Genomic DNA, 11526 nt, shown 5'->3' with positions numbered 1-11526 from the left:
TAAGGCTGCCCCCACATTCAGGGGGAGGTGATTAAATATCCAGCCACTGAGTTCATGTCAGAGACAATCGCTGCTTCCCTTACTAGGGAACCCATTTAGAGACTGAACTGCCATGAGCTACATATGTGCAGGGTTTCTAGGTTATCTACATGGATGGTCCTTGGTTGGAGTATCAGTCTCAGAAAACACACCTGGGCCCAAATATTTTGGATCTGTTGCTCTCCATATAGAGCTCCTGTCCATTTGAGGTCTTTCTATCTCCTCCTTCTTTCATAAGATTCCCTGAACTCTGCCCAAATTTTGGCTATGAGTTTCAGCATCTGCTTTAACATCCTGCTGGGTAAAGTTTTTCAGAGCCCTCCCTGGTAGGTGCTTATCCTGATCCCTGTTTTCTCTTTCCAATGTCCACCCCATTTGCCTTTCTCAATGAGGATTGAGCATGTTACCCAGGGTACTCCTTCTTGCTTAGCTTCTTTAGGTATACAGATTTTAGTATGTTTTTTCTATCTTATATGTCTAATATCCACTTATAAGTGAGTATATACCATGTGTGTCTTTCTGCTTCTGGGATACCTCACTCAGGATGATCTTTTCTACATCCCACCATTTGCCTGCAAATTCCCACCATTTGCCTGCAAATTTCATGATTTCCTTGTTTTTAATTGCTGAGTAGTATTCCATTGTATAAATGTACCACAGTTTCTCTATCCATTCCTCCATTGAGGGACATCTGGGTTGTTTCCAGGTTCTAGCTATTAGGAATAAAGATGTGATGAACATGGTTGAACAAATGTCCTTTTTGTGTACTCGACCCGCTTTGGATATATGCCTAGAAGTGGTATAGCTGGATCTTGAGGTAGCACCATTCCCAATTGTCTGAGAAAGTGCCAGATTGATTTCCAAAGTTGTTGTGCAAGCTTACACTCCCAGTAGCAATTCCCACCAGAAAGTGGGCGGGGGGTCCCTGTTCTCCACATCCTCTCCAGCAAGTGTTGTCACATGAGATTTTGATCTTAGCCATTCTGATTGATATAAGGTGAAATCTCAGTCGTTTTGATTTGCATTTCCCTGATGACCAAGTATGTTGAGCATTTCTTTAAGTGTTTCTCTGCATTCAATATTCCTCTAATGAGAATTCTCTGTTTAGCTCTGTAGCCAATTTTTAATTGGATTATTTGTTTTCTTGGTGTCTAATTTCTTAAGTTCTTTATATATTCTGGATATAAGTCCTCTGTCAGATACAGGGTTTGTGAAGATGCTTTTCCAGTCTGTAGGCTGTTGTATTGTTCTGATGAAAGTATTCTTTGCTTTACAGAAGCTTTTCAGTTTCATGAGGTTCCATTTATTGATTGTTGCTCTTAGAGCCTGTACTGTTGGTGTTCTGTTCAGCAAGTTGTCTCCTGAGCCAATGAATTCAAGACTCTTTCGCACTTTTTCTTCTAGCATATATATGATGTCTGGTTTTATATGTAGGTCTCTGATCCACCTGGACTTTAGTTTTGTACAGGGTAATGAATATGAATCTATTTGTATTATTTTTACATGTAAACATCCAGTTAGACAAGCACCACTTGTTGAAGATGCTGTCTTTTTTTCCATTGTATGGTTTTGGCTTCTTTGTCAAAAATCACGGGTCCATAATTATGTAGGTTTATTTCTGAGTCTTCTATTCAATTCCATTGATCCACCATTCTGTTTCTATGCCTATACCATGCAGATTTTATTACTATTGCTCTGTAGCACAGCTTGATATCATGGATGAAGAGAACTCCAGATGATCTATTGTTGTATAGGATTGTTTTAGAAATTCTGTTTTGTTTTCTTTTGTTTTTCCATAAGAAATTGAGAATTTTTCTTCCAAGTTCTGTAAAGAATTTTGTTAGTATTTTGATGGCAATTGCATTGAATCTGTAGATTGCTTTTAGCAGGATGGCCATTTTCACTATGTTAATTCTACCAATCCATGAACTTGGGAAATATTTCCATCTTCTGATACCTTCTTCAATTTCATTTTTCATAGAATTGAAGTTTTTTCAAAAAGTTCTTTCAATTGCTTGTTTAGAGTCACACCAAGGTACTTTATGTTATTAAAGGCTGTTGAGAAGGGTATCATTTCCCTAATTTCTTTCTCAGGCTTTTTCTCTTTCATATATAAGAGAGTTACTGATTTTTTTTTTTTAGTTAATTTTGTATCTAGCCACTTTCCTGAAGATGTTTATCAACTCAAGTAATTCTTTGGTAGAAATTTTAGGTTAACTTATGTATACTGTCATATCATCTGTAAATAGTGATACTTTAACTTCTTTCTTTCCAATTTCTATCTCTTTGATCTCCTTTAGTTTTCTATTGTCCTAGCTAGGACGTCAAGTACTATGTTGAAGAGATATGGAAACAGTGGCAGCCTTGCCTTGTCCCTGATTTCAGTGGGATTGATTTAAATTTCTCTCTGTTTAGTTTGATGTTGCCTATAGGCTTGCTGTATATTGTCTTCACTATGTTTAGGTATGTGACTTGGATCTCTCTTCTCTCCAAGACTTTAAACATAAATGGGTGTTGGAATATTTTAAATGCTTTTTCGGCATCTAAGGAGATAATCACGTGTTTTTTTTTCCTTTAGTTTGTTTACATGGTGGATTACTTTAATAGATTTCTGTATATTGATCCAGCCCTGAGTTCCTGGGATAAAGCTTACTTGGTCATGGTGGGTAATATCTTTTATGTGTTCTTGGATTTAGTTTGTGAGTATTTTATTGAGTATTTTTGCATCAATATTCATAAGAGAGATATGTCTGAAGTTCTCTTTATTTGTTGGGTGTTTGTGTGGTTTAAGGTTGCTCATTCTTTATCCAAAGGAAAAATACATAAAATATGCAACCATCTTGAACTTCTTTTTTGAGAACATCAAATTGGTTTAAATTCAAAAGCACTTTGGAGTTGAAATTTCTGAAGCAGAGAGGCTTGACCTATAACCTTTTTTGAATTCACCCCTCTTTTCCATTCTTTGTTCCCAAATTATTCATTGGGCACCTATATTATGACATCATTCCTATCCTCTCTTTCTCTAGCCTCTTAAATTCTCTTTGCTGTAGATCTTTGAAAGAACACAAATGCACTGATGTTACTTTATTTTCATTGGCCATCCTTTAGGTTAAAATTAAAATTCATTGCCTTGTGTTTCACAGAATCTGGCGTTGCTTATAATTCCAACTTTTTTTAATTTTCTTGTATGATTTGTTTTGATCATCATGCTGTCCCTGTGGTTTTGCTATTCTGTGCTTTTTGCCTTTGATGATTAGATCACTCTCTCATCTTTCAAGCCCATCTTAGTAATCACTTTTAAAAAATTCTTCTTGATCCCTTAAGCCACTAACTTAGTTTTGTGGCTCCTCTGTGACCCTTTATCCCCTACTCCTAAACCTTTACTTTCCTAGCACTTAAAACACTGACAATTATTATTGACATGCTTGTCCATAACTCATCATTATTCCTTTTTATGTCAGCTGTTTTCACCATTTAACCATAATGCTCTGCACAGAGTATGGAATATTTAAGAAATGTTTTCTAAATGGGTGACTAAATGAATGAGCTATGAATGACTATGAATGGAGTATATATTTGAAATAACTTGCATACTTGAAGCAAGTATGAGATGTTCTTCAATTAATCAAGTCAGATTTTGGTTTTACTTTTTCCCCTCTAGGAGGACCAAATTCATATCAAAGCATTTAAAAATAGAAACAGATGAGATAGCATTTTGATTTACAGGCCATCCCTAGTCTCAAAAGCTGGAGTTTTGGAATAATAGCACTGGCCTTAATTAGCTAAGGGAAAGGGTGAGACTAATTTTTCCCCCAGGAGACATGAAGTCCTACACTATCCATTAGCCTTGATCACAGATGGGATAGAAGCCAGGCCTAAAAATACTTTAGTCCTAGGTGACATCATGATTGTATTTTTTCTTATCTAACTCACCCCAGATGGAAGCAAGATGATTTGAAGAGCAGTCATTAAAGCAGGGAGAAAAAACTTGTATCTTGCTACAGATGATTACTGGAATAAATGTTAATCCAGACTTCCTAGTCACTTAAAATAAACTCAGATAAAATTTTCAACAAGAGTACAGCAAAAACATTCTTGTCATCACCATGATTTCATATTTATTGAACACCTCACAAATGTTAGACTTCACTCAAAATATTCAGTGAACATTTCTGTATCTAGAAGGGTTTATGGAACAGTTGTCGCTATATTTTGATACCAGTCACCCAGAAAGAGAAGAAAATTAACTCCTACAAGTATTCTAAAGCATAATGTGAAAGGTGCTCTGGACTATACAGAAACATGATTAGTGTTTTCCCCATTTCAAGTTACCTTTCTACCAAGACTTCCCATGTATTAGAAGAGAAAAAGAACAAGGCAAAGTATAGGACTGAGAATATCAAGGAAGTTTTGAATAGTAACACTCAGGATATGTTTCTGGCTAACAATAAATATTAGGGAGAGAATGATGCAAATGAATGGATGGAAACTAGCTCAGTCCCTCTTCTAGTGCCTCAGAGTACAACTGCTCTTGAATAGCATCAACACTTTAAGGTAAATGAAAAGTGAGTCCTATAGAACTCTGAGGAGTTTCTTGGATTTTCATTTACTTTTCAAGTAAAGATCTTATTTTGCATAAAGGAGCTCAATGTGACTTGAATGAGCAGTGGAAACTCTTGTCAAATGAATCATTTTGCTAGAAAAACTAAATCTCCATGGACTTACAGTTTTATGGGAACATGAAAATGAATGACAAAAGCATGCAGGCACTAGGCTGCACTACTAGTAGGTGGCTGCCTTGGCTTAGTACCTCATTTCAGTTCTTTTTTTCCCTCCCACCCATACACAATTTAGTAAATTTTTCAAAGCTTAAGGTTTGATGCAGTGATCAAGCTCCATGGCATAAGAATTGGTATTCCTTATAATGCTCTCCACCAACATAACTGGCTTGGGATTTCTTCCAGCAAAGCAAGAAAGCCAGGTGCAGATCAACATGGCTGCAGCAGCTCCGCCCCCAGCACAGTAATACGCCCAGCCAAGTCTACAGGTTCCTGTGAAAACAAGGACAGAGGCATAAATGTTGGTTTTTCTCCTCACATATCCTTTCACATAATGAACTATAATTTCTAAAAGTATATTTTAATTAAAATATAATTACATAATTTTCCTCTATTCCCTTTTCTTTCTCCCAAGCCCTACTTCCTGGCCTCCTTTTCCCTAATTTCTAGTGAATATATGTATGTACATATGTCTGTGTGTGTGTGTGTGTGTGTGTGCATGATTTCAGGGCTGACTAATTGGAACTGGATAGCCAATTAGTGGATTCCTCCAAAAGGGAAGACTATATTTATATCCTTAGTTGTCTGTAGTTCTTTGTCTAGAAGTAAGGTCCAATGAGTTTTTCCCTTATGAAAAGTATATTTTTGATACATCATCTTTAGCATATGATGGTTAATGTAAGGACAGAACATGTTAATGTAAGATGAGTTTTCTGTTTCTTCCTTTGTTGTTTGTTGGTCCATGCCTTAGCAAAATATTATAGAATTATATTTCCTGTTAGAGAAGGAACCTAGGACTAGTGCTGGTGGTGACATTTAAGAAATAGTAATTGCAATGACAGCAGATGAAAGCTAATAGTGTATCAAATACCATACTAAATTCTTTATACCTATACCTAATGACAGCAACTTCATGAGCCAGAAACTCTTGTTATCTTATAAATGATGTGCCTAACTAGGCACATGCTATGAACACTCATACTGCTAGAAAGTAGTAGAGTTGGATTATGGACCATGTTTAATGTTTTACAAGCACTATACTTTATCTAATACACTACATAATACATGTGCTTCTGTAAGGGATCCTTGTGTTAAATCATCAGATGAGATAGACAAAATCAAGTCCCTTTCTTTCTTACTATATGTCTCTATTTTAACCTAACCTCTTAGTACTTATTAGAATGTATATATTGGAATCAAAAGTAACTTTATAAAGAAGCAGTTTCCATTTGAAAGGTAAGGAAAAATGTCACATGCTCAAACACATTCACCTTACCTCATACAATTTTATAAAAGTAGGTCACCGTTTTGGACAGATCTACACTTTTAGTGAACATCTTTCAGGAAATATTAATGCCCAGAGATAGAGCTATTATTTAATGAGTTATTAGAGTGACTAACTGCTACAATAAAGTGCTTGAACAAATAGGACTCTAAATGGTGATAGGGGCATAATTATACAAATTTGTAGGAAGGTCCTGGGAAGGTAATAGACAGTGATCATTTTCTACCCTACACTCTTGCAGAAAAATAGAGTGACAGTCTCAAGACAACTGCACCAAGACTGATATTTATGACAACTTGTATTTTCAGGCCTACATTTGAACAAATAGCAAATATGGTACCCAGTAAGCCTTACTTTTCTCATTTAAACTGATTAGCTGATGTGTCATGGAAACAGTTTAAGACAGGTTAAATAAGGGTGTTTTGCTTTTCCACTCATGCCATCTAGTTTATACCAATTTTCTCATTTTAATTGTCTTTACAATACCGTATCATTGCTCATGTTGTCTCTCATGTGAAAAATACTACCTCTGTCCTTTTATTCCCTGATTCATATCTTACACAGAATAGTATTCAGGACTTTCCAACTACCTGAAGCCTTCCTTGATTCATTACTATAGGTCCAAGTCATCCCAACCAAGTAAAGTACTATGGATTCTTCTGAGCTTCTCATAAATGGCTTCCTCTGTTGGGGAAAATCTGGGGAGAAAACTTTTCATTTCACATAGTTTCTATCTGCCAATTCATCCCTTCACAGTAAAGGGGGTCTTTGACAGTTCTTTACTGATGTTTATACTGTTTATAACATAGTAAGTACAATTTCAATATGTCATATCAATTCTAATAGTATTTTGAAGCTGGGTGTACTTGCACTTTCAGACATCAATAAAAAACCCCAAATAATATTCTAATAATGTCTTGAATTTCCCATGACCTTTTTCTATAAAGTCTATTCACATTGTGTTCCCTAGGCCTAAAATGTTTCTTTCATATGAATCTGCATGTACACATAAAATTCCCATCATACTCTTCTGTTCTGACAATTTTCTAAATTCATAATATTTCATTAATTACTGCCTAGAACTGTCTCTGAACTACCTAAGTCAAATTCCTTCACAAGAGGCTGTTATACTACCACATTTCCGTCCTTTGTGCTTTATTAAATGGCAATTTTCTTACACCCATCTTGACAAGTGCTGAATGTCAGTCATACTAAGGAGTAGAACTTTATCAATAGACCTAGGCAATCATAGAACTAAACTCCTATAGCCCCAGACAAAATAATAATGAAAGCTAGATTCCCCATGCTATCAGAGAGATGAAAGAGGATTTAAAAAAAAACACTTATTTAAGTACTTTTTTAAAAAAATATCTGTATGATTTGAATTATATGACTCTCATATGTTCATATATTTGAGTTCTTGGTCTGTAGTTACTGGAACTCTTTAGGAAAGATTAGGAGGTGTGACCTTGTTGCAGGATATGTGTGTCACTGGAGGGTGAGCCAATGCCATTCCCAGTTAAGCCTCTGCCTGCCTCACATCTGTGGATCAGAAGTGATCTCTCAGGTATTGCTCCAACACCATGCCTGTATCCATGCTTGCCACTGTAATGGTCGTGGACTCAAACCCTCTGGAATCATGAGGCCATAACATTATGTGCTTTCTTTTATAAGCTGTCCAATAGCTAAGATATTACCATATGAGAAATTGACTTTATGGTAGTTTCATATGTATATATCATTATTCTTTGTTCTATTTTGTCCACTGCCTATTTTGTATAATTTGCCCCCCTGCCCTACTGAATTCTCTCTGTCTTGGGAAGGTATAGCTTTGATAGAGATAGGTCCTTAGAGGAAGGAATGCACCTATCTCCAAAGTGGCTTCAACATGAAAGAGAATGGAGGTCTTTCTCTCCTTCCTTCTGATTCAGGTCTCATCAGGAGTGGCTACATTGTCTTCCTCTGTGCTCTGGTAAGGCTGTTGCCCCACCTCAGGGTGAGGTGATCAAAGAGCAATTAGCCTTACTCTTAATCTTCCACAAAATTACCACTTATGATTTGATCAGCTCTAAAGAGGAGATCCCTGAATCAATTTACAACATACTCCATATTCCTAGTGAACCTTTCCTCTAGCTTCTTCAATTAAAATGTGCTAATATTGCAGAATAGGCAGGAGCCATCCCTGAGATAGGGGTAACCCTGATGTGTGCCAATTGCTAAGCACCTTCATGCTCCTCAGCATTATACAACTCAGCAGAGAAAGTATATCACACATCTCTTTCTTCACTCTCCAGTCAGGTCATCTCCTCATTAGAACAGCAGGAATAGTTTTATTGGCTTACTTACATTCTGGGACCAGGAAAAGATTTGCTTCTTTGAATGAAAATTATATATATATATATATAGTGTGTGTGTGTGTGTGTGCCCTTACTGCAAAGCCTTAATCACAAGGCAAATTTATTTATAAATTTGTATATATATATATATATATATGTAAATATGTGTATATATTTACAAACATCAGTAGGGGAAGAAGAGTATTCCTTCTCATAGAGAACCATTATGTTAGAGGCATAGTTTGAGAACCTTAAAGCTGTATAGAAAAGACTGAAAATATGTGGAGACTTCTGAAAATAACCATTACCCTGTGGTCAAGCACACTGAATACAAACATCTAACAATACACAAACCAATTCCCTATGACAAAATAGCCTAGCCAAAAATCTAGTGGTTTTAAAACTGAAGAACCATCACCTAGGCAAACAGTAGATGTTTATTATTTAAATTATTTTCAAAATGTATCTTGATTACTGAGAGATTAGCCTAACAAGATTAAATGTTCATTACTGAAGAATTAGCTGAACAAGATGGGATGTTCTCACCTTAGAGTAGCTATACTTGGTTCTTTCTTAGCTTATTAAGTAACTGTCCAAGAAGGAAATTTGGGAAACGCTCAGGTTTTATACCAACAGTACAGGCTCTAAGAGCAACAATCAGTAAATGGGAACTCATGAAACTGAAAAGCTTCTGTAAAGCAAAAGACACTTGTGTCAGAACAAAATGATAGCCTACAGATTGGGAAAGAATCTTTACCAACCCTATATATGACAGAGGGCTGATATCCAGAAAATATAAACAACTAAAGAAGTAACAAAGCAATAAATCAAGCAATCCAATAAAAAATGGGGTACAGAGCTAAACAGAGAATTCTCGGTAGAGGAATATTGAATGGCAGAGAAACACTTAAAGAGATGCTCAGTGTCCTTAGCCATCAGAGAGATCCAAATCAAAATGACCCTGATATTTCACCTTACACCCATCAAAATGGCTAAAATAAAAAAACTCAAGTGAAAACACATGCTGGAGAGGTTGTGGAAAAAGGGGAACTCTCCTTAATTGCTGGTGGGAATATAAACTGGTACAACCACTTTGGAAATCAATCTGACACTTTCTCAGACAATTAGGAATAGCGCTTCCTCAAGACCCAGCTATACCACTCCTAGGCATATATCCAAAAATTGCTCAAGTACACAACAAGGACATTTTGCTCAATCATGTTTGTAGCAGCTTTATTTTTTTTCTTTTTTTTTATTAATTACACTTTATTCATTTTGTATCCCCCCATAAGCCCCTCCCTCCTCCCCTGCCGATCCCACCCTCCCTCCCCTTTCTGCATGCATGCCACTCCCCAAGTCCACTGATAGGGGAGGTTCTCCTCTTCTTTCTGATCTTAGTCTATCAGTTCTCATCAAAAGTGGCTGCATTGTCCTCTACTGTGGCCTGGTAAGGCTGCTCCCCCCTCAGGGGGAAGTGATCAATGAGCAGGCCAATCAGATTATGTCAGAGGCAGTCCCTCTTCCCATTACTATGTAACCCACTTGGACACTGAACTGCCATGGGCTACACCTGTGCAGGGGTTCCAGGTCATCTCCAGGAATAGTCCCTGGTTGGAGTATGAGTCTCTGGGAAGTTCCCTGTGTTCAAATTATCTTGTTCTGTTGCTCTCCTTGTGGAGTAACCATCCCCTCCAGCTCTTACGATTTCCCACTTCTTACATAAAATTCCATTCACTCTGCCCATCAGTTGGCCATCAGGCTCAGCATCTGCTTTGACAGTCTATACTGCAGAAGCTTTCAGAGGCCCTCTGTGGCAGGTTTCAAGGTTGTTTCCTGTTTTCTTCTGGCTTTCAGAGGCCCTCTGTAGCAGGTTCCGAGGTTGTTTCCTATTTTCTTTTTCTTCTGATGTCCATCCTCTTTGCCTTTCAGGATGGGGATTGAACATTTTAGTTAGGGTCCTCTCTTTTGCTTAGTTTGTTTAGATGTACAGATTTTAGTGGGTTTATTCTATATTGTATGTTTATATGAGTGAGTATATACCGTGAGTGTCTTTTTGCTTCTGGGACAACTCACTCAGGATGATCCTTTTCAGGTCCCACCATTTACCTGCAAATTTCATGATTTCCTTATTTTTCATTGCTGAGTAATACTCCATTGTATAGATGTACCACAGTTTCTGCATCCATTCTTCAGTTGAGGGGCATCTGGGTTGTTTCCAGCTTCTGGTTATTACAAATAAAGCTGCTACAAACATGATTGAGCAAATGTCTTTTTTGTGTACTTGAGCCTCTTTTGGGTATATGCCTAGGACTGGTATGGCTGGATCTTGAGGAAGCGCTATTCCTAGTTGTCTGAGAAAGCACCAGCTTGATTTCCAGAGTGGTTGTACAAGTTTACATTCCCACCAGCAGTGGAGGCGGGTTCCCCTTTCTCCACAACCTCTCCAGCATGTGTTGTCCCTTGAGTTTTTCATCTTGGCCATTCTGATGGGTGTAAGGTGATATCTCAGGGTTGTTTTGAATTGCATTTCCCTAATCGCTAATGAGGTTGAGCATTTCTTTAAGTGCTTCTCTGCCATTCGATATTCCTCTACAGAGAATTCTCTCTTTAGCTCTGTTCCCCATTTTTTAAGTGGATTACTTGGTTTGTTGCTTTTCAGCTTGTTTAGTTCTTTATATATTTTGGATATGAGTCCTCTGTCAGATAAAGGGTTGGTGATGATTCTTTCCCAATCTGTAGGCAGTCGCTTTGTTTTGATGACAGTGTCCTTTGCTTGACAGAAGCTTTTCAATTGCATGAGGTCCCATTTATTGATTGTTGCTCTTAGAGCCTGTGCTGTTGGTGTTCTGTTCAGGAAGTTTTCTCCTGTACCAATGAGTTCTAGGGTATTCCCCACTTTTTTTTCTAGCTGATTTAATGTGTCTGGTTTTATGTTGAGGTCTTTGATCCACTTGGACTTCAGTTTGGTGCAGGGTGATAAGTATGGATCTATTTTCATTTTTCTACATGTAGACATCCAGTTGGACCAGCACCATTTGTTAAAGATGCTATCTTTTTTCCATTGTATGGTTTTGGCATCTTTGTCAAA

The 11526-nt window shown here is 37.2% G+C and overlaps 1 protein-coding gene across 2 annotated transcripts in view; it reads right to left on the bottom strand.

The window, feature by feature from the left end:
- Positions 1-4142: 4142 nt before the first annotated feature.
- Positions 4143-11526, bottom strand: part of Lhfpl1 (LHFPL tetraspan subfamily member 1) — a 54237-nt gene continuing 46853 nt past the window's right edge. The window contains exon 4 of one of the 2 annotated variants that reach the window (XM_055604972.1): positions 4143-5090. In XM_055604972.1, coding sequence (XP_055460947.1) covers positions 4909-5090 — 182 coding nt within the window. In that variant the 3' untranslated portion in view covers positions 4143-4908. The remainder of the gene's footprint in view (positions 5091-11526) is intronic. The other variant, XM_055604973.1, reaches the window with a different exon arrangement.

Source organism: Psammomys obesus, unplaced genomic scaffold (assembly GCF_907164565.1).
Source record: "Psammomys obesus unplaced genomic scaffold, mPsaObe1.curated_primary_1811, whole genome shotgun sequence".
In the NCBI taxonomy this organism is placed as follows: domain Eukaryota; kingdom Metazoa; phylum Chordata; class Mammalia; order Rodentia; family Muridae; genus Psammomys; species Psammomys obesus.
This window is presented reverse-complemented; position numbering and strand designations above follow the sequence as displayed.